The 24937-nt window shown below is 35.4% G+C and overlaps 1 protein-coding gene across 3 annotated transcripts in view; it reads right to left on the bottom strand.

The window, feature by feature from the left end:
- The window catches only part of ATAD2B (ATPase family AAA domain containing 2B), a 143060-nt gene that overhangs the window by 92214 nt on the left and 25909 nt on the right, over positions 1 to 24937 (bottom strand). For 2 of the 3 annotated variants that reach the window (XM_069495192.1, XM_069495193.1), the window contains exons 3-8: positions 19860 to 19909; positions 19338 to 19491; positions 18072 to 18174; positions 16568 to 16676; positions 14135 to 14251; positions 10834 to 10909 (exon numbers count right to left, since the gene is read on the bottom strand). In XM_069495192.1, the coding sequence (XP_069351293.1) occupies positions 10834 to 10909; positions 14135 to 14251; positions 16568 to 16676; positions 18072 to 18174; positions 19338 to 19491; positions 19860 to 19909 (609 nt within the window). Of the gene's footprint in view, positions 1 to 10833; positions 10910 to 14134; positions 14252 to 15712; positions 15755 to 16567; positions 16677 to 18071; positions 18175 to 19337; positions 19492 to 19859; positions 19910 to 24937 lie in introns of all 3 variants that reach the window. The other variant, XM_069495191.1, reaches the window with a different exon arrangement.

Raw genomic sequence — 24937 nt, 5'->3', positions numbered from 1 at the left:
TAAAACCAACACCAAATTGTGTCCCCTCAAACCGGTTTCATGACTACCAAATCAAATTCTTCAACTACTTCTTTTAAATTGTATATTCAGTTAGCAGTTCAACTAACCAGTAATTTGCAAAAAAAAAAACAAACTCAAAATCATCCTAAATCCCCTTTCCCCTACCACTTCTAACTGCCATTGAGTCCTATCCGTACTCGCTATAAATATCCCTTATATTCTCTTTTCTCCACCCCTACCCTCGGCTTCACGGACCACCCCCAAAGTCCTTTTACCACTTTACCTCTGCTCCACTAAAAAAAATCATGTTCCATGATCCTACCTTGGGTCTTGTTATCACATAAACTGCTCACCGCACCCATTTACTCATAACCTATCAACTCCCTTCTTGTCTTAGTTTTCTGTCAAGTCTCAAAAGTAAGAAATATTCACTTTTTAATCTTATCACGTAATTGATTCTGTCACCTTTTTCTTCCATTATAATCACTAAACTCCAACCCTGTACCAATCCAAGTAATAAAAACAGAATGTTGAGCACACTAATGAAAATCCATACAATCATACAAGCTGGAATCATTGATTAATTTACTTCAAACTCAAATTACCTTCAAAGATGTCCCACAATCTGTGCATCCCTACTGCACCTCAATGCCCACTATTCTCCATTAGCAACCCAGATTTTCCCAACTCTCCTTAAGACCCTTAACGCACCTACTATTCCTTCTGCTTACTAATCAAATCCTTTCATTTCATTTTGCAACAGTTTTTAATGCTTCCCAACTCTTCAGAAAGATTGCTGAAATAATTATCTACTCATCCTTTGCAATTTTGATAATCATCCTCCTACTTCTTACTCCCTATGAGGAAAATTCCCAAGTTTCTTAATTTGTGTGTGCGCAAGCACATGTGTGTGTACTGGGCCTATAATGTAGAAAAATGTAATAAATTTGCCAATAACAGCACAGAAGGAGATGGATGGGACCAAAGTTGTATTGGTCTAAGGAAATAACTCCAGATAGTAACTCAAATGCATAAGAATAAACAAAGAGAACCAGAAATGATAACGTAAAAAGTTAATATAACAATAACTATAAAACATATAGTCATCCCTCAATACTCATGGGGGATTGGTTCCAGGACCTCTCCAGATACCAAAATCTGAGACTGCTTAAGTCCCTCATATAAAATGGCATACTGTGTGCATATAACCTACACACATCCACCGTGTATTTAATACTGTAAATCATCTCTAGATTACTTATAATACCTATTACAACATACATGCTATGTAAAGACATGTTGATTCTTTTTAACTATTGTATTATTATCTTTTTTCCTCAAATATTTTCAAGCCACAGTTTGTTGACTCCACGGATACGGAACACACAGATAGAGAGGGCCAACTGTACTCGCTTGCCTTTCTTCGCTCAGTTTTGGTAAAAGCAATAAAATTATATAAATTAATAATTCTAATAATGTACTGCTAGATTTGTAAATTTTTAGGTGTAATATGTATAACAGTAATACCAAAAAAAAGCACAGTAGTATACATAACATTCAAGAAAGGTACTTAAAAGGGAGGGGTTATATGTATAAAAATATAGAAAATTAACTTAAACCATATAAAAAAATTAACTCAAAATGGATCAAAGACCTAATCATAAAAGCTAAAACTATAAACTCTTAGAAGAAACCATTAGAGTAAATCTTCACAACCTTGGAGTTGGTGATGGATTCTTAGATATGACACCAAAAGTATAAGCAACAAAACAAAAAATAGATAACATGAACTATATCAAAATTAAAAGCTTGTTTCCTTCAAAGTATGTTATCAACAAAATGACAAGACAACCCACAAAATGGGATAAAATATTCACAAATGATATACTTAATAAGGTACTTATATCTAGACTATATAAAAAACACGTAAAACTCATTAAAAAAATCCAATTTTTAAATGGGCACAGGATACGAACAGACATTTCTCAAGATATGAAGATGGCTAATATGCACATGAAAAGATGCTCAACATCATTAGTCATCAAGGAAATGCAAATCAAAACCACATGAGATACACTTTACCCCCAAAAGCATGATTTATAGATAGGTTTGTTGTCGTATGTATTATCTAGCTGTCTGCTGAGAAGGCCTAAAAGTAATGATGCCCAATAGTAACAAACATACCCAGTGTTCAGATACTGTTTTATAAATATCATTCTCTGATAAATGGAACCAGGTCTCCTGGCATGAAATACACAAGATGAGCACAGAGCATGTTGTTACATCAGAATGTAAAAAAGTGCTCAAAAAACAAAAGGATGGAAGCAAGTCAAAGGAACACAGGAACCCACCTGGAAGAGCACCCAATGGCCAAAGCAGGAAAAATTGAAGCAACAAAATAAATAATTCAGTATTGCTTTATAACCCAAAGTATAAGATAAATATGCATGAGTCCATACTGAGATAAATAAATGAGAGAATAAAATTTTTAAATGGGGACAACAGTCAACTTCCTTACAAAAAAGTTCCAAGTAATATATGTAGACACTCCCCCCTCCAGGAAATGAAGCTGAATCCCAATTCACTCACCTCTCTTAAACATACGCTAGACTTAGTGACTTATTTATAAAGAATAGTCTGTGGGAATCAACCTAAGTGTCCATCAACAGAAGAAAATGTGGTATATATGTGCACATGAAATAGTATTCAGCCATAAAAAAGAATTAAATTCTGTCATTTGCAGCAACATGGATGGAACTATTAAGTAAAATAAGCCAGGCAGAGAAAGACAAATATTGTATGTTCTCACTCATTTGTGAGAACTAAAAAAGTTGACCTCGTGGAGGTAAAGAGTAGAAGAATGATTACCAGAGGCTGAGAAGGTGAGGGAAAAGGAAGGGATGAAGAGAGGTTAATGGTTTGTACAAAAATACAGTTAGATAGAAGGAATAAGTGCTACTGTTCAATAGCACAGTAGAATGACTATAGTTAACATAATTTATTGTGTATGTCAAAATAGCTAGGAAGGAGAATTTGGAATATTCCTAGCACAAAGAAATGTTAAATGTTTGAGGTGACAGATACCCAAATTACCCTAATTTGATTATTACACATTGTATGCATGTAGCAAAACATCACATGTATCCCATCAATATGTATAATTATTATTAAGACAAAGAAGGGACCCTTCTTAGGGGCCTGCCACCACCCCTCCTCAAGCACAGAAATAAAGGAAAGATCTAGAGTCCCTTCAAAGGGAAATTCCAGGCACCTGAGAAATAAATGAGTAACCCAGTAAGCAACATAGTAATAACTTAAACAATAGTCTCCCAAGCAAGTCAGAGTCACAAGGTGTTTTCATTCCTACAGAAACTAAAAAACATCTTAACATATTATAGTTTAGTTGTTTTTCAGAAACCTGGACCAACTCCCCTCAACTAGATGGAAAATGCCCCCCACTATCAGACAGACATCAAGTAAGGGAGAACAGAAGAACTGAGGACTGAAATCTAACTGACATTCTTTGCTCTAAATTTCTTCTTGAGTAACGTGGAAAGAGTCCAGCCCACAAGCCAAACCTTAACATTCCTTTTGTTGACCTCAAGTTTTTAGACAAAGCCTTGATTCCTTAACCAACTCCAAATCAAAGAATCTCTCAATCTACCTATGATCTGTAAGTTACCCCCCCAAGATAGCCCACCTTTTGTGCCAAACCAATGTCATCACTTCCATGTACTGATTTACAATTTTGCCTGTAACTTCTGCTTTCCTGAAATGTACTGCTGCCTCTAGAAACTCTTGCTTGTAAACCACTGGGGAATTTGGGTCTTAAGCATTACCTGCCTGTTCTCCCCACCTGGCACCCTGCAATAAACACCTTTGTTTCTCTCACTGCAAATCCCCCATCAGTGTTTGGCTCTGCTGCACCAGAGGAGCAGACTCAAATTTGGTTTGGTATCATTATGTATCAATAAAAAACAAAAACAAAAAAAGAAGCCAGATGTAGTCCCAGCTACTCAGGAAGCTGAGGCAGGAGGATAGGTTGACCCCGGGAGATCAAGGGTGTAGTGCACTATGATCGTGCCTGTGAATGCCCACTGCATTCCAGCCTGGGTAACAAAGAGTGACTTAGTCTCTGAAAAACAACAGAGGAGAAATCTGGCACACACCACCTTCACCATGGTTAACTAAACATTATCAGTGATGTCATGGGGATATCACATACCCTTCATAGGATGTGACAAGACGAGTGCTTTACCTCCTTGGCGTTCTTTCCCCAAATCCCTAAACCCAGTCTCTTTTTTCATGAGAAAAAATTGATTAGACAAACTCAGATTGGGCTATATTTTACTAGATACATGGAAAGGATTTCTGAAGATTACCAAGGTCATGAAAAAACAAGGGAAGACTGAAAAACTGTCACAGGTAGATCAAAGTGTATTGAGGAGATATGACAACTAAATGCAAAGTAGTATTCTGAATTGGATCTTGTGGTAGAAAAAATATGAGTGGAATAACTGGTAAAATCTAAATGAAGTCTGAAGTTTGGTAAGTAGTAATTAACATGCTAGTGCCAGTTCTTAATTTTTTATTTACTTATTTATTTATTTTTTAAATAGAGGCAGGGTCTCACTTTTGCTCAGGCTGGTCTCAAACTCCTGACAAGTGACCCTCCAGCCGTGGCCTCCCAGAGTGCTAGGATTACAGGCATGAACCACTGTGCCTGGCCCAGTTCTTAATTTTGATTAATGTATCCCAATAATATAAGATGCCAACAATGGTGAAAACGTGGTGAGATATATAACAGAAACTCTCTATACTACCTCTACAACTTTTCTGCAAAGCTAAAATTATTGCAAAACAAAAAGTTCATTAAAAAAAAATTTAAAGCCGGGCTGGGGCCGCTGGTGCACGCCTGTAGTCCCAGCTGCTTGGGAGGCTAAAGTGGGAGGATCGCTGGAGCCCAGGAGTTCAAGTCCAGCCTGGGCAATATAGTGAGACTCAATCTCTTTAAAAAAATAATTTTAAAAAAAATTTAAAACATTTGCACTCCAAAAGACATCATTATGAAAACAAATGGCAAGTTATAGCATGGGAGAAATACAACACATACGTCTGACACTTGATTTGTATCTAGAATATATAAAGGCCTCTTAAAACTCAATAATTATGGAAGATGAATAAATTCTAGAGATCTGCTGTAAAAACAAAAAAAAATTAATAAGAAGGCAAAAACTTGATCTTAAAATGAGCAAAAAATTTAGCCAGAAACTTTTTATTTATTTATTTTTTTTGAGACAGAGTCTCTCTCTGTGGCCCAGGCTAGAGTGAGTGCCGTGGCGTCAGCCTAGCTCACAGCAACCTCAAACTCCTGAGCTCAAGGGATCCTCCTGTCTCAGCCTCCCGAGTAGCTGGGACTACAGGCATGCACCACCATGCCCGGCTAAATTTTTTCTATATATATTTTTAGCTGTCCATATAATTTCTTTCTATTTTTAGTAGAGATGGGGGTCTCGCTCTTGCTCAGGCTGGTCTCGAACTCCTGAGCTCAAACGATCCGCCCACCTCGGCCTCCCAGAGTGCTAGGATTACAGGCGTGAGCCACCGCGCCCGGCCAGCCAGAAACTTTATAAAGAAGACTTTTAAAAAGGGCAATATGCAAATAAAATGATGTTCAACATGATTAGAAATCAGGAACAAGCAAAATTAAACTGTGAGATACCATTATACCTTTAGCAAAATGGCTAAAATTAAAAGGAATGACCATACCTTGTGTTAACAAGGCTGTGAAGTAAATAGAAAATCTAACACACTGCTGTGGTGAAAAAATGTAAAATGGTTACAATTTTGAAAACTGGTAGTTTCTTAAAAAATTAAACATAACTTTCTCATAAAACTTGCATACTCCACTCATAGATATTTATCCAAAAGAATTAAAAACATCTATCCATACAAAGATTTATACATAAATGATTACAGTTGCTTGATCCATAATAGTAAAAAACCAGGACTTTCAGTTCCCCAAAAAAAAGAAAAGAAAAAAAAAATTAAAAAAACAGGAAAACCCAAATATACCAAGGTAACAAATCTGGCATGCTGATACAACGAAACACTACTCAGCAATAAAAAGGAACAACTCACTAATATACATAAAACAACAAGAATCAATGTCAAAATCATTATGCTGGGTGAAACAAGCCAGACACAGAAGAGTACATACTATATAATTCCATTCGTATAAAATCCTAGAAAATGCAAACTAATCTATAGTGACAAAAAGAAGATCAGTGGTTGCCTTAGAGCCAATAGCTGGGAGGGACAGAATAAAATAGAGGCATAAGGAAACTTTTGAGGGTCACAGAAATGTTTTACACCTTGATTGTGGTAGTGAAATCATAAGAGCACACACCAGTCAAAACTTATGTAATTCAACACTTCAAATACATGTTTATTTTGTATAAATTATGTTTTAGTGAAGATTAAAAAAACCAAGAGGAGCTTATTGAGACAAGACTACTAAATACAATGTAATGTTTTGGACAGGATCCTGGAAAAGAAAAAGGATATTAGGCAAAAACTAAGAAAACCTAAATAAAATATGGACTTTAGTTTATAATAGTGTATCAATATTGGCTTATTAACTGGAACAAATATACCATACTAGTGTTTTAATAATGGGGAAACTAGATGTGGGTTATATGGAAACACTCTGTACTAGCTTCATAACTTTTCTGTAAATCTAAAACTATTCTAAAACAAAAATTTACTTTAATGTACACTTAAGATTTGTACATTTCTTTGCATGTAAATTTAATCTCAAAGGCAAAAAACTAAAACAAATATTGAATTTTTGTTAATTAGGGGAGAAGTGATGTCTACAACTTAACCTAGAAATGTATCTAAAAAATAAGACGGACTGACAGATGGATAGAGACAGGTATGTGATAAAGCAAGTGCAATAAAATGAAACTCTAGGTGGGAGATATGCCAGTATTCACTGTAAAATTCTTTCAACTCTTCTAGATGCTTGAAAATTTCCACAATAATAAAATGAGAGAGAAAGTGAGTTTCAACCTGTGTTAGGACATATAGGCAATATTGCACTCTTATCAAATGCCTATAGAACATTCACAAATGCAGACTACATATCCAACCACAAAGAAAACCTCAATAAGTAGAACAATACAAACAACATTCTTTCATAATAATGCAATAATATAAAAATTTAATTACAACATCAGGAAATAAAAAGCTACTTCCATCTAAAAGACTCAACGTTAGGAAGCCTATTAATATAATTAATCCTATTAATAGAGCTAAGATGAAATATCTCCACAGATATTGAAAATGCATTTGAAAATATTAATCACCATTCTTGGTTTGGTTGGTTTTTTTTAATTTTTTAGAAAATTCAATGATAAAAAGAACCATAAATCCTTAACATGATAAAAATATATCTTTCCAGCCAGGCACAGTAGCTCAGGCCTGTAATCCTAGCACTCTGGGAGTCTGAGGAGGAAGGATCGCTTGAGGTCAGGAGTTCGAGATCAGCCTGAGTAAGAGTGGGACCCATTTCTACTAAAAATAGAAAAAAATTAGCAGAGCATGGTGGCACCCGTCTGTAGTCCCAGCTATTTGGGAGGCTGAGGCAAGAGGATCACTTGAGCCCAGAAGTTTGAGGCTGCAGTAAGCTATGATGATGCTACTAGCCAGGGTGACAGAGTGACTCTGTCTCAAAAAAACAAAGAAACAAAATATATTAAATATATATCTTTCCAAAGCATTGTCTTTTCTTTTTTTTTTTTTTTTAAGAGACAGCGTCCCACTTTGTTGCCCAGGCTGGAGTGCAGTGGCATGCAATCATAGTTCACAGCAACCTCAAACTCCTGAGCTCAAGTGATCCTCCTGCCTCAGCCTCCCAAGGTGCCAGGATTACAGGTGTAAGCCATGCTGCTCAGCCTTAGGCATCAATCTTAATGGGGACACAACTCTAGGGGCATTCCCAATAAAGAAGTGGTGTACAAAATTACTATATGGAAGTCAACTGCTCTCACATTCACAAACAACAACCAGAGAGTATGTAATAAAAGAATGGGGGATGGGCACCGTCTAGGGGATGGACACACTTGAAGCTCTGACCTGGGGTGGGGGCAAGGGCAATAGACATAACCTAAACTTTTGTACCCCCATAATATGCTGAAATAAAAAAAAAAAAAAGAATGGGGGATGGGTTGTAAGGGGGCATCTTTTACAATACAACATAAAAAATAAACTACCTAAGAAAAAAATTAACAATAAATATGCATGAGTCAGAGAACTTTAAAACACAACTGAATAACATTAAAATAAAAAAGATGTTAAATAATAGAAAGTTTTGTCAAAGGAATATTTAAGGGGTCCAGCCATAAAGAATACAATCTATTGTGCAGCCTCAATGACTAAAATAGTACTCCAGAGACATATGAATGGAACAACAACCAGAAGCAAACCAAACTACGTAATTTAATATACGATAAAGGTGGCAACTGGGGCTGGGCACGGTGGTTCATGCCTCTAATCCTAGCACTTCAGGAGGCCGAGGTGGGAGAGGGTCGTTTGAGGTTGCAGTGAGCTATGATGACAGTCACTGCACTTTAACCTGAGCAACAGAGTGAGACCATCTCAAAAAACAAAAACAAAATAGGGGGCAACTGGAATCAGGGGAGAAACCATAGACACATTCAATAAATGAGGCTGGTACAATTTATTTTCCATCTGGGAAAAAAAGTTGGATCTATACTGCAAAACTTTACACCAAGATAACTTGCAAATGGATCAAAAATTTAAGAGTGAAAAATAAAAGTACAGAAATAAACAAGGGTAGATTCCTTTAAGGCATTGGATTTGGGAAGGTTTTTTTAAGACTCAAAATCTAAAAGCCAGAAAAGACTGATAAATTTGACTACATAAAAGGAAGAATTTTTTGCATAATAAAGACAACCATAGCCTGGTGTGGTGGCTCACGCCTGTAATCCTAGCATTCTGGGAGACTGAGGTGGGAGGATCGCTTGAGCTCAGGAGTTCAAGACCAGCCTCAGCAAGAGCGAGATCCCATCTCTACTAAAAATAGAAATAAATTAGCCGGGTGTGGTGGCGCATGCTTGTAGTCCCAACTATTTGGGAGGCTGAGGCAGGAGGATGGCTTGAGCCCAGGAGTTTGAGGTTGCTGTGAGCTAGGCTGACGCCATGGCACTCTAGCCCTGGCAACAGAGTGAGACTCTGTCTCAAATGAATAAATACAACCAAATGTAAAGACTAATTACAAACTAGGAGAAGGGAGGAGACTGGAAAATTATACAACAAAGAACTAATCTATTATATAAAAAACTTCTGCAAATAGATAAAGTCTTAGTTAAAAAATTATAGCATATCCATAAATGTAGTATTATGCAACTATAACACAAATGTGAAATTTCATTGTATGCTGAAAAAAGTTGAAATGAATTAAGTGGAAAAAAGGTATATAACAGTGTCTACAGTATATTTTGTGTAAAAAGAATGGGCACCAACACATATTCGTATTTGCATATGCATTTATGTGTGCACACATGCCCACATATTCTTTGAAATTACACAAACTTAAGAACAACATTACTGTGAAAGTGAGAGACTACTAAGGGTAGAACACAGTTTTTCATGTTCATTTTTTAATTTTTGTTTGGAGCAATGGTATAATAAGAAATACACGTGGGTTTTGTCCCCCATTCTTGGCATAGAGCTCTTAAAACCCTTGAAATTTCCTGAGCCACAGTGTCTGCTGTTAGTGATAAGGAACCCCTTTGGATCACACCAGAGTTTATGCTAATGAGATGATTTAGGGTAGCCTCAGGATTAGACCAGTCACCAGAAAGACCAAGTGATTAGAGAGTTGGAACTTTCAGCTCCACTCATCAAGGTGGGGAGGGGAGGCGGGGTTGAGGGAACCTGAGCTAGAGATTACACTGTATAAAAGATTTAGAACAATGAAATGTGGTAAACTTCTGGGTTGGTGAACACACTGAGGTGCTGGGAGAGTGGAATGCCCAGAAAGGGTATGGAAGTTCTGCACAGCCTCAGTCTCTCCCTGATTATCTTGTCCTATGCTCTCCTATCTGGCTGTTCCTGAGTTGTAACCTGTATAATAAATCAGTAAAGTGTTTCCCGGAGTTCTATGAGCCATTCTAGCAAATATCACACCTGAAGAGGGGATTGTATGAACCCCTGATTTATAAGCAGTCCATCAGAAGTACAGGAGGCCCAGACTTATAATTGGCATCAGAAGTGAGGGCAGCCTTATGTGACTGAGCCCTTAATTCATGGAATCTGATGCAACTTCAGTTAAAGAGTGTCACAATTAAATTGAGTTGAATCACTGGACACATAGCTGGTGTCCAGAAGAATTGAAGAATTGCCAGGTGTGGGAAAATCCCACACATTTAGAGTCAGAATGTTGTATGAGCAGAGAAAATTGTTTCTCAGAATTACCTTTTAAGGAAATAAAATAAGATAAAGTTTTAAAACTCCCTTTTTATTTCTAAGTAAAAGAAAGGACAACTGGGGAGAAAAATATCAAGACCAACTGAATCAATGCTTCAAATCAAAGCAATATGGGTCACTTAGATTCAACTCTACTAAGAGATTATAAAGCTATATAGCTTTAGGGAACGTAACTGTTACAACTATAAATATTCCAGTAAGATAACAGTCACATGTAGGATAGTAACTATTAGTCACTAATTAAAGAAAGAAAGATGTAATCAATCTCTCATTGACAAATGCAAATATGTCCTCCTTTCAAAAGCAAACAAAACTTACCTAATATGGCTTCTTCTTGCTGGAGATCTATGAATATCAAACAATGTGTTTTCCCTCTTTTTTTGATGAGCTGGTACTAAAAGAAAAAAAAACAATGACAGAAATAATAATAAACTTATAAATTAACGTATTAAAGGAGAGAATTTACTTCTGTTAACTCTCTGAGTAGAACCTAGTCACATGTCTTCAAGTTCTAAATGCTGTCTAGAAGCACAACAAAAATGAAAGTTTTGTAGTAATACTATGAAGTTGCAAATAAACATCCTAAACAGATATTAAATCTTTGTGACTATGGGTTAGACAAAGATTTGTTAGATACAATACCAAAAGCACAATACATTTAAAAAAATTTTTTATAAATGTAGTTCATCAAAATTACAACCTGCTCTTCAAAAGATACTATTAATAGAATTAAAAAAACAAGCCACACACTAGGAGAAAATATTTGCAAATCATATATCTGTTAAAGGTCTGAAATCCAGAATATATAAGGAATCTCAAAACTCAATAACAACCCAACTGAAAAAAATGTCCTAAAGATTTGAACAGATACTTTACCAAAGATATACCGTTGACAAATAACCACATGAAAAGTTGCTTGACACCATTAAGAAAACGCAAACTAAAATTGTAATACCTATTAAAATTAATAGACTGACCATATCAACTGCTGGCAAGCATATGTAGCAACTGGAACTCTCATACACTCTTACTGAAAAGGTTACAACCACTTTAGAAAAGAGTTTGGCAACTTGTTAGAAAGTTAAACATATACCTCCTCATAGCACTGAGCCATTCCACACCAAGGTATTTATTAGAAATATGTAAACATATGTGCATACAAAGATTTGCAGGTGAATGTTCATAACAATTTTATTTGTAATAGCCAAAAACTGGAAACAATCCTAATGTCCATCAATAAATGAATGGATACAAAATTGTGATATATCCATAAGGAAATGCTACTCAGCAATAAAAAGGAACACACTATTGTTACATGCAACAACACAGATGAGTCTTACAATAACAACGCTGAGCCAAAGAGTCAGACCAAAAAAAGGAATATTTGCTATCTGATTCCATTTATATAAAAATAAAGAAAATATAAACTAATTTATGGTGACAGAAAGCAAATCAGACCAGTGGCCATCTGGAGACTGGAAAGGAGGAGGTACAAGAAGGGGTAGGAGTAGATTACAAACAGGCACAGGGAAATCTGGGGGGGGAGGGTTGATGAACATGTTCATCTTCTTGATTGTGGTGATAGTTTCAAAGGTATATTTCAAAACTTGCCAAATTGCAGACTATAAATACGTGCAGAGAGAAATAAAATCTCTTCTCAGATATTTCAAATACATAAATAAGTACAATGGACTCTTTCAATTATATCTCAAAAGAGCTTTCTTAAGAAAAAAAATCTAGAACAATCATTCTCAATCTTTTTTCTGCCATAACACGCCTCCTCCATTTGTCACAGGTCTATCTGTAACAGACTCCTAACTGCAGTAGAAGAATGCCTGCATACTTGGGCAAGCTTCTAGATAGCTCTGATACACCTGTTCCAGAGAATCAATCATCATTTTAGAACGTAAGATGTTGAGTAGGGCCTAGGTTTTTTCCTTGAAAACATTATGCTAAGTGAAAGAAGCCAGACAAAAAGTCACAGATACGCAAATCTAGAGAGACAAAAAGTAGGCCGTGCAAGGTCGCTCATGCCTGTAATCCTAGCACTCTGGGAGGCCGAGGCGAGTTGATCGTTTGAGCTCAGGAGTTTGAGACCAGCCTGAGCAAGAGCGAGACCCCATCTCTACTAAAAAAATAGAAAGAAATTAGCTGGACAACTAAAAATAGAAACAAAAAATTAGCCAGGCAAGGTGGTGCATGCCTGTAGTCCCAACTACTCAGGAGGCTGAGGCAGGAGGATTGCTTGAGCCCAAGAGTTTAAGGTTGCTGTGAGCTAGGCTGATGCCACAGCACTCTAACCTGGGCAACAGAGTGAGACTCTGTCTCCAAAAAAAAAAAAAAAGAGAGAGAGAGATAAAAAGTAGATTAGTGGTGCCAAGGGCTAGGAGGAGGAGGAGGGAGTGCAAGTAATTACAGTTGACCCTTGAGCAATATGGGTTTGAACCACATAGGTCCACTCATACATGGCTTTTTTCCAACCAAACACAGATCAGTATTCACAGGAGGCAAAATCCATGTATATGGAAGGTTGACTTTGTATACACGGGATTCCAAAGGGCCAAATGTGGGACCTGAGCATGTGTGGATTTTGGTATGTATACATGAAGAGGTACCGAAACCAGTACCCAGAGTATAACGGGGACGATTATAAATGTTTTGGAATTACACAGTGGTGATGAGAGCACAACATTGTAAATACCCTAAAAACCACTGAATAGTACATATTAATATTGTGAATTTCATGGTATGTGAGTTATATCTCAGTTTAAAAAGTTAGAGGGGATTAATAATGATGGAATTTTCCAAAAGCTGGAAGAAGGTCAACAAAAGCACTGCCTGAGTACCTAATTACTTGTCATTAGATTTGGCAGCCTTGAGATAAACTTTGAGCTGGGTGTGGTGGGGTGGGCATCCGTAGTCCCAGCTACTAGGGAGGCTAAGAAAGGAGGATTGCTTGAGCCCAGGAGTTCAAGGCTGTAGCAAGCTATCATCACACTTGTGAATAGCCACTGCATTCCAGCCTGAGCAACATAGGGAGACTCTGTCTAAAAAAAAGATAAACTTTTAACTTTCTCCTTCTCCCCTGACCCCCCGCCCCAAAAAACCTAAGTTACTGGCCAAACTGCAGCCATGTACCACTTTTGAATGGGTGGGGAACCTGTGGCCTTCTAGGTCCTTAAGTGTGGCCTTTTGACTGAATCCAAATTTTATAGAACAAATCCTAGATTTTTTTAAAAAATAAAATAAAAATATAAAAGATGAACAAAAATGTATTAATAAAAATAAAAAGATTTTATTAAAATAGAAAGCCGTAGGTTCCCCACCTCTTGCCCTAAAGAACTGCTGTAAATGAAAGTGCTTAATAAAAATATAAGCAGTATGATTTAAATATAAGCTTCTATAAATAAAATGCACATGTTCTATGTAAACCAATGTTGCTACTGTGTCCTTTAACATTCTTTTGTGTGTGTATTCATGTAAGTATACATGTAGGAAAAGATAACAGTATATGGAACCTACAAGAGACTTCATTCTGTTAAACTCAGCATCTTAATGTTTTAAAAGGAATAGAGCTACCTAACTACAAAAAGGAAAAAACTTATTTAGAGTCACCTACCTATTGGAGGAGCTTGATATCGATCCACTGTTTTCCTTTGTCTCAAATTATATGGTCTATCATTTTCTTCTCCTTCTGCCTCTTCAACTTCTATATCTCCATCCTCCTCCTGAGATTCTAGTTTGCCACACACAAAAAGAAAAAAACAAGCATTTTTCAGTCCAATGGGAGGGTCTACTGTAGAACTGAATATTTACATTTTACTCATTACTCTTTCTGCACAAGTAACATTTAAGTGTCAACATTTTATTAAAAATCAACCTAGATAGACGTAAAATAAAATGCTTCTCCTACCAGTGATCAATACTCTGCTAAATAAATCAATGTGATCCTATTTGGTCTCTTGATTTACTTAGGAATTTGTGATCTCTTTGGTGATACAAAGCAATAATCAAGATAGACTTAAGTTTACCAAACTAAAATGGACCTCAATCAATGCTCAATTAACCACTAAATAAGGGTACCATTCAAATACCACTTGGTAATTAAAAAAAATATGCTTATAGGTATAATTACTAATGGTACAAGAGCAATTTTTGTTGACATTATAATGATTTGTTACAGTGAAGCATGGATTAGCTACATTTTGGTAGGAAAATGCAGGTAGGAATTGGGAGGGATCATGAAACAGGCTTCTGGGGTGTGGTAACAGTTTATTTCTTGACATAAGTGATCATTTTATGATAATTCATCTAGCTACACACTTAAGAAGTTATAATGTACATAAATCCTAAATGATTTTGTTAATGGATTGGCTATAGCTATGATGTGATTATCTATTTATGGTTAAAAGTCTGATGAGGCCGGGCGCGGTGGCTCACGCCTGTAATCCTAGCACTCTGGGAGGCCGAGGTGGGCGGATCCTTTGAGCTCAGGAGTTCGAGACCAGCCTGAGCAAGAGCGAGACCCCATCTCTACTAAAAATAGAAAGAAATTATATGGACAGCTAAAAATATATATAGAAAAAATTAGCCGGGCATGGTGCTGCATGCCTGTAGTCCCAGCTACTCGGGAGGCTGAGGCAGTAGGATCGCTTGAGCTCAGGAGTTTGAGGTTGCTGTGAGCTAGGCTGACGCCACGGCACTCACTCTAGCCTGGGCAACAGAGTGAGACTCTGTCTCAAAAAAAAAAAAAAAAAAAAAAAAAAAGTCTGATGAAAATTTATAGGCATATGATCCTCAAATGCAATATACTTTTTACGGGTATAACTTTCTAACCACAAGAATTGTCAATATAACACAATCATATTAAGGCACAGGAAAAATTTAAAGTTGCCAGTGATGCTTGAGAAAGTAGAAGACTTAAGACTGCAAAGGAGTTTACATTTTACTCATTACATATGAAAGCTTATTTTAACTTTTGAAAAATTAACAAATATGATATTATTTATCTAAATAATACTATAAAATTCTTGCACCTTCAAATGAGTTTTCTAAACCTTCAAACAATTTTTGAAAAATGTACAATAACATAGTTTATTATGAATAAAAAGTCTATATGTGGCATATCTACTTTGGAAACTCTACAAAGGTGTTCAGTTAATGAAAAGGCAAAAATCACATTATAAATCTGTCTCACCTATACTGATTTTCTCCAAAGGAAGCAATATAGAGGTTCTAGCTGTAACAACAGTAATAGTGGCTCAATAAAGTACCTTCCTTAGAAATATCAGCTCTTCAAATCTGGCTAACAAAATTTTAACTAGAGAATCTGAGAAATAAATGCATTCTTCATTTAAGCTACACAAGTGGTGGGAACTAGTAAGATTGCCTTGTAAAGTACTACTAATCTGCATTTATAATACACCAATCATCTGAAAATTTCAATAAAGATTAATGCCTACAGAATTAAATCCTTTAGGTGTACTAGTCATCAATTTATAATCCACAGGGCCAATGTGCTTTCATCATGTTCCCAGCTCAAGCCCTACAAATTCAGTCTGGGCTCTTCAGAACTCAAGCCTCAAAAAAGAACAGTACAATCTCCTCCACTAGTACTAGCAGTCCTTCTTTCTCTAAACTTTACCATTTATTCCTCAGTCCATAACTAAGTTTGAGATCCAAGTAATCAGAGATTTAGCTATGGATAGCAAAATAACCTTCCAGTTAGAAGGTACCTAAGTACAAGAGAGACCTGACCTAACAAGCAAAGAAGCCCATGACAAATGCCACACCAGATCATTTAAGGATTATCAATGGATATTCATGAAATACATTACAAAATGCATAATGAACAGTTATAAGCATTTGCCAAGTGAAGGAAATAAAAACTCAGAATGCCAACGGAATCTAAATTATTTCAAATATACAATATAGTCCTCAAAATCCAAAAATCACTCAACTGACAATTATTATACATATTACTTGTATATATTATTTTTCTTCCCTCCCACCTGAACTTTGTAGTGTTTATTTCATAAGGTGCTCTACAAACCTTCTTCTTCACCCTCAGTAGAAACTTCGTGATGATTTTGTATCCCATAACTATTTCTTCTCAGTGACTTTCTTCGTCTTTTCACTCTTGAATACATATCCATGTTTTCCTTTTAAAGAGAGAAATCTGTCAAATACTAACATGGTATTCACTCTCCACTATAAATAATGTTAACACAATGGCACATGCCTGCTCAATAAAATTTATGATCACAGATTCATGAAAATGGAGCTTCCTGAATTCAAGCAATGTAAGGAACAAAAGGAAAAAAATAAAACTTATAAAATATTTAAAAATTAAAAACATAATGCCATCAACATACTTTCTCCCTCAAGCAAATTACAGCCTAGTAGGAGGGATATAGACAAGTCACAGGTAATTATAAAAGAAGAAGTTAAATGCCACAGAGAGAGGTACAAAGTACTCTAGAAATCAAAGAGAAAACCCTCCTCTTATTATAAAGAGGAAGGGAGAAAGCATTTGAAATGAACCTTAAAACAAAGGTAAGATTGTATGTAGCAGCTGCTAACCAGCAGTATTAACAGGAGTGAAAGGTATAGGTACAAGAATGATTTGTTTATATTTGGGCAATGGTGTGTGAAAAGATAAAGTTAAAGCCAGATCATCAAGGTCAAGGTGTTTATAATTATAAAAAAAAAGAAGAAAGCAAGCAATAAGACCCCAAACTAGGCCAGGTGTGGTAGCTCACACCTATAATCCCAGTGCTTTAGGAGACTGAGGAGGGAGGAAGGATTGAGAACAGGAGTTCAAGACCAGCCTGGGGCCAGGCACAGAGGCTCACGCCTGTAATCCTAGCACTCTGGGAAGCCGAGGCGGGAGGATCGCTCGAGGTCAGGAGTTCGAGACCCCGTCTCTACTAAAAATAGAAAGAAATGATCTGGACAGGTAAAAATATATAGAGAAAAAAATTAGCCAGGCGTGGTGGCACATGCCTGTAGTCCCAGCTACTTAGGAGGCTGAGGCAGAAGGATTGCTTAAGCCCAGGAGTTTGAGGTTGCTGTGAGCTTAACACCACGGCACTCTAGCCCGGGCAAGAGAGCGAGACTCTGTTTCAGAAAAAAAAAAAAAAGACCAGTCTGGGCAACATAGTGAGACATTTTCTATGTTCTCATAGCAACATACAAAAAATAGTTTTTTTAATTAGCAGGGTATGGTGGCACACACTTGTAGTCCTAGCTACTTGGGAGGCTGAGGCATGAAGATTGTTTAAGCCCAGGAGTTCAACACTGCAGTGAGCTATGATCACACCACTACACTCTACTCTGAGCTAGATTCTCATTCATGTAGATACGTGCGTGCGTGTGTGTGTGTGTGTGTGTATATGAATAAAATATATATAAAATAAAATCCCAAAGTTGGAAATGAAGAGGAAAGAACAATTATGCTAATTCAAAGAAATCCAACTGTTGCTCATTCTCACTTTAAATTCCTTAATCAAAATAAAAAAATATTTGCTAAGATTGTTATTAGTTAATATACTCACAAATTCTGTATCTGTCCACATTCGAAGTCGTTCTACTTCTCCTGATCGACGATTCCGCCGGATGTTAATGTTGTCCATTTCCTGTAGTACAGCTTCAGCAGTACTAAAATCATATAATAAAAGCAGGGTTTAGACAATGGTGGGACCATACACTGTGTCATACATGTAAAAGAGCTTTTTATAAAAGCATAATTAAATCATCTGATATGTACAGTTACGTATCTTTTATATTTATTTCAATTAAATATCTTTCATAACCAGCATCTATCAGAAGACAATGCCCAATAAAAAAATAAAACCAGAACATCTTCTACCTCAATATATTTATTTAGATAAAACTTTAGAAATATAAGGCTTTTGTTTATAAGGCAAAATACATAATGCCACTACAAATAACTGATTACCAGATCTATGACACTGAAAATAAAACTAATTCAATATTGTTATTTGAAGATGGTGTTAAAATTAATACTGTATAAATAAAAAGATTTATAAAGCTTAAAGCCAATATAAGGTTAATGACCAGACATTTTTAGAAATTAGAGAACACTTGACATTCAAAAAATATATTCTAACATCTTAACAATTTTTATTTTATCTTTTTAATAATAAACATTTATATAACATTTACTATGTATCCAGATACTAATCTAAATATTTAACAAGTAACATACCAAATTTGATGTAACTGCTAGAGGATATAATTTCCTTTTCTGTCAAATAGGGAATATACTGACCAGGCCATTGTAAGGATTAAGTGGGATGATGTATTATTTGAGAAGAATAAAATTTTATGGACGTAGACGTTGAGCTGATAGTCAGCTGGGTTCACTCACTAGCTAAGAGACTTATTCCCACATATCCGGTATCAAAATGCCTTCAATTCAAAATCTTAACTAAGCAAAACTATTATTTACTATATTTCAATAACGGAACATAATGTTTGAAAATTGTCAAAAATGCAAATGTTAAATAAGCAAGTATCAAAGGACTATGGTTGTGAAGATACACTAAAATTACTTTTTGTGTTGTCTAACTATGAACAGGAGCTTAAAAGAGATGAGAAAATTAGCCATTATACAAATTATATTAAATCTATTACAATGACTGAAAAACTAACAAACACTGCTAACCATTCTTAATTCAAATTAAGTTTTAAAAGAACTATATTTATTACTAAGTCAGTTCTTACATTATTTTTTTAAAACATCATGGCTTAAAACTCAAATAATTAAATGAAACTGCTTAATGCATAAGCATTCATACCTATTTACTAGTTGATCAAATAACAAACTCTGGTTCACACTTTCAAATCTGTTTTTCCTGGATCGACAACTTTTTCTGACTTCCATGTCACCATTCATACAAGAAAGATCCCCATCTCCCTTCTTTTCCCCTCGAAGGGGATGGTTTCGAAGGGCTAAAAGAAGAGAGATATTTTACATTTCGGAGTACAAAAAGAAAGAAAAGAAAAAAAGTTAAAAGTTTACTTTTTTAAAAGACTACAAAAAGTTGACTATAACATCTTAAATGGCTTTATAATCCAATATTTTTAAATTTCTGTAACTGTTTTATAGTCTGTCATAATAATTTCAATTATTTCAGTTATACTGATTTCTCAAAGGTTAATGATTACATACATACATTTTTATAGTGGCTGAAATTCAGCCATTTCCAACTGTATGCTGAGTATGCTATTAAACCACTCTATTTTTCCCCACTTTAACGCTTTCTCTAACACCATTAAAAGAATTTCAGTACTAACCAGTTTCATAATAGAATACTCACATAAGCTACTATGTCCGTTTGGTAATGTAGCACCAGGCTGAGAAGTTAACCTAGAACACAATTACATTTAATATGCAAACACATCAACATTTGTTTAGATAAGCAATAAATGCAATACTGCTGGAATTATTTTAATCTTTAAAATGTAATACTACTTTTTTAAGAGTACAGATAACATTTTTTACTAAGATTGGTAACACATCAATTAATAAAATATACTAGCTAGTTAAGAGTCATTTCTTTACTTCAAGAAAAGTTTTAATAATAGATTATAAAGTGAATTTACTCTGTCACCAACTCTATAAATAAAAATTCCAATGAAAAGGATTAAGCTTAACATGTACCATAAAATTAACTGAGGCCATAAATAGCACACATTAACTATTGGTTTTGGTTGACAAAACAAAATTAAAACAATGACAAATTTATTAACACAATAAATTATACTTGAACACCAATATCATTAATAATTTCTTCAAAATATTTCATTACACATTTTAAACTGACAAAAACTTAGCTATTTCTCAAAATAGTCATTTTACAATTTTCTCTTTTGGATGGAACAAGAGAAATGTAAGTCACTAGAGAGATACTAAAAAGGTCATCAAAAATGAGAACTTAAGAAAAAGTCATGTACGTCTTAGTATAATTAGAAAGTTCAAAAACAAAACTAAATTGCTACCTAATAAAAGAGCTGTCAACGTAAACTAAGATATTTTTGAAATACCCAACAATTATTTTCAAAAATTAAAAAAAACAGGGGAAGGACATTCCAAAGATAGCAAAGATATATGATTGTCTTTTATCTATGTGGTTGACACAAATTTTTAATTAAAATATTCTAACGTTTTTGGTTATTCCAGCACTCGTCGTATTAAATTATAAGTATACTGTATATCACAATGCCACTGCCCAGTAAAGGTCACAGTTAAGATGACTAAAAGGTATGAACAAAAATTCAAATTATGTATCTTCTGATTGTCAAAAAACAAAAACAAAAAATTCCAATCTCCCTTTCCCACAGAAAACAACAACAAAAAAATCTTATCCTAATTTACTATCTCTTGGAGAACACTTCATTTTTAGTGCCTTTGTATACAATGGACATGATTCTCCAGGCATATGAGTGTGATTATAAAATAACAAAATTGATGTAATACATTTATTCTAACAATGTTCCCACTGCACAATGCATTTCTGAAATTCTCTAGAATCACTCTCAAAATCTGTTTAAAATCACATAGAAAAAATCAATTTTATTACTTCATGAATATACTTTGGCTTTAGACCCAAAATAGCATTAACTGGGTTTGATCAGTTTATTCACAAGTCCTGATGCAAAATGAATTTTGGCTGTACACAAAGCCAAATGATTGAAATTTTATATCATCACTTAAATTATTCAAAAGAATAAGATGTAGACCCTAAAATCATTCCACAATGGGCTGGGTGCAGTTGCTCACACCTGTAAACCCAGCACTTTGGGAGGCCAAGGCAGGAGGACTACTTGAGGACAGGAGTTCCAGATCAGCCTGGGCAACACAGTGAGACCTCATCTCTACAAAAAAATTTAAAAATTAGCCAGGCGTGGTGGTGCACACCTGTAGTTCCAGTTATTTGGGAAGCTGAGGCAGGAGGATCACTGGAGTCCAGGAGTTGGAGGTTACAGTGAGCTCTGATTGTGCCACTGCACTCCAGCCAGGGCAACAGAACAAGACCTTGTCTTTTAAAAAAAGTAAAGAAAAGAAAACAACTTTTCTGAACAGTGGGAACATCAAGCACAGTAAGCGTTTTCTGTGCTCTGATGAAGACAGTGTTTACTTAGCTTTTATTATATTTTGTTGCTAATGGAAGATCTGTTCTAAGGAAAAAAAAAATTGTTCTTCAATTGTTCCAATTACCTTACAGTCATAGATTACTGTCACATTTCACCATTATCACTTCTCTTTATAAAAAGGAGACAGAACATAAAATATCTGGGTATATAAAGAGAGAATATTGAGATTTTAAAGGTTGGCCAGCCTAAACCACAACATATGAGCCTTAAAGTCCCTGCTGTTTTTACTTCATGAGTTTAAAAAAAAGTTAATCACTTAAAATGTTGACTGCTTAAGTGAATCCTCCATTAAATCCCTTATGAAAAGAAAGCTCCTTTATTTATTTTTTAAAATGGAGGTGGCTGGGGGACTTTTCTCTGTATCTCTGTTTCCTGAATTTTTTAAATGGAGACAGTTTCACTTTACATAAGATGATTATTACATTAGAATTTTCTACAGCTTTAATTATCTGGGGCACACACCAATACAATACCAGATTTAAAAATCATTACTTATTCTCCATTTCCCATATAAATCCAAAGCATTTAGTGATTTATGTGGGTTCTAAATCTCAATTCAGAAAAAGCCCCATTCTGACAGATCTTACTCAACCACTACCACCCAGCAATTCTAATGTGCCTCAGCAGTTCAATACAGGTGGGTTATACTTCTGCCTTACCTCACTACTTCCTCATCACCTGACCACAAAAGGAAATTTTCAAGCATGCTATATTTAAGTGTAAAGTTAGTCATATCAAGAGTTAATTTGTCTGTATCTTAGAGTATGCCTTTCTATTATTCTAGAGACATCAAATCATGCCACATTCTCCAGGCTACCTCCCCCAACATCACACTCACACCCACACCCAAACCCACACACAGCACCCAGGTGAAATAAATGACTAAACAGACTAAGGTCTAGTGGCTAAATAAGTATCATCTGACAAAAGTCAATGAAATGGGATTCTACACTCAAAGGATGTCAGGATGTGTATTTGTGAATTCCTACCTAAAAGATAAAAAAAGAATATACATTTTTAAAGGTTTTTGATCCAAAAAATCCTCATTTTACAAACAATATCAATCATAAAAATGTTGATAAACAGTCATTCAAAGATATAAACCCAGATTTCTCCTCAAAAGATAACTAAAAATCTATCTCAAATTACTTATGAAGACTCAGAAGTTCTAGGTCCACTTTTACCTCTATCTTCATCCAAATACCTATCTCTAAAATGAAAAAATATTGCACCAATCAACAACAATTTCTTTAAAGAATTTAGGGTCTTTGCAAAGTTCTTTACAATTTTCACTATTTTTTCAGTCCAGAAGTAGTGGTTCATGCCTGAAATCTTAGCACTTTGGGAGGCTGAGGGAGAAGGATCACTTGAGGTCAGGAGTTCCAGACCAGCCTGCCTAACATAGTGAGACCCTATCTCTACAAAAAATTTTTAAAAAATTAGCCAGGTGTGGTGGCACACACCTGTAATCCCAGCTACTCGGGAGGATGAAACAGGAGGATCACTTGAGCCCAGGAGTTTGAGGCTTCAGTGCGCTACAAAGATGCCACTGCACTCCAGCCCAGGCAACAGAACACCCAGCTTCCCAAAAAAAAAAAAAAATTCATTATTTTTCATAGCTAATACTAATTTGTGTCTATATCCAATTTTCATCCACATGAATTATTATTTTTAACACTTTTTTGGTAAAGAATATCAATAATTTTACCTTAGATGCTCATCAGAGCTTACATTACCAAAATAAAGGAATCAGGATTCTCAGGTTCATGACATAAAAACAAATACAAGCCTCCAAATAATTCCTGATTTTTGTATTTACACTATCTCAAATCTAAAATATTTTTAACTAAAAATTTTCCTTAAAATTCAATTCTGTTGAATCTAATAGGTCAAATAGCATTTTCTTTTCAGGCCACCTAAAACACCAGAAGATTCTAATTGTGCAGCACTTACTCATCTAAGAATCTAGATGAATTAACTCAAAAAACTTTTAAAATTGTGTGACCATTAACCTTCTGCCAAAGCAAAAACAGTAAATTTATTAGTATTCATTATTTGTGCTTTTTTTAAAATGTTCTTATTATTTTTTTAAAAAAGGAATATCACACTCTAAGATACCTAAATGGAAGCGTAACTATCTTCCTCACTCGAGTCCCAAAATTTTTGAAGCCTTTTTATATGAAAGACATGATCAAGATCAATTTACATAAAGGCCTTCTGGGTGGATAAGATACGGGAAATCTAGTATATGACATACTCACACTTGAATAAACTGTTCAAATCACCTTACAGTTAAAGGTCAAATTTTAACACTAAAAGAGTATTTTTTCACGAACATTTATATAGAAAAAGAAGTCCGGGCCAGGCACGGTGGCTCACGCCTGTGATCCTAGCACTTGGGAGGCCGAAGGGGAGCAGATCATTTGAGCTCAGGAGTTCAAGACCAGCCTGAGCAAGAGCAAGACCCCATCTCTACTAAAAAAAATAGAAAGAAAATTAGCTGGACAACTAAAAATATATAGAAAAAATTAGCCAGGCATGGTGGCGCATGCCTGTAGTCCCAGCTACTCAGGGAGGCTGAGGCAGTAGGATTGCTTGAGCCTAGGAGTTTGAGGTTGCTGTGAGCTAGGTTGATGCCATGGCACTGTAGCCTGGGCAACAGAGTAAGACTCTGTCTAAAAAAAAAAAAAAAAAAAAGTCTGATTCACTCATTTAATAAATGCAGGATACAGATTACAACAGGTTAGATCAAGTTTAAAAGTGTAATTAAATGATAGTACTCATTTTAAGTAATGTCATTATAATAATCCAGACCTGTTTCATCTCACAGATGTATGAGTGTGGGAAGAAAAAAAAAAACAAAACCACAGACTATATCATAGTATACATGTATTCATGTATTTTTCTACTTAGCTCCCAGACAATGCAAAATAAAAACCATAAAAAATGGAAAATGAAGTGGTACCTCTTATGGAACATATTCTTAATAAGTACAGACTCCTTAGGAACTAGTAAATGTACGAGGCTTGTCAAAGTCTATATAACTCCAAAGATTTTTTCATTAAAGAGTAACAGTATCCAGGCCAGCAGGCGGTGGCTCATGCCAATAATCCTAGCACTGGGAGGCTGAGGCGGGAGGATCACTTGAGGGTAAGAGTTCCAGACCAGCCTGAGCAAGAGCAAGACTCTGTCTCTACCAAAAATAGACAAAATTAGCCAGGCACGGTGGCACATGCCTGTA

Source organism: Eulemur rufifrons, chromosome 19 (assembly GCF_041146395.1).
Source record: "Eulemur rufifrons isolate Redbay chromosome 19, OSU_ERuf_1, whole genome shotgun sequence".
Classification (NCBI taxonomy): domain Eukaryota; kingdom Metazoa; phylum Chordata; class Mammalia; order Primates; family Lemuridae; genus Eulemur; species Eulemur rufifrons.
The sequence above is the reverse complement of the archived record's forward strand: the minus strand, read 5'-3'. Positions and strand labels throughout refer to the sequence as shown.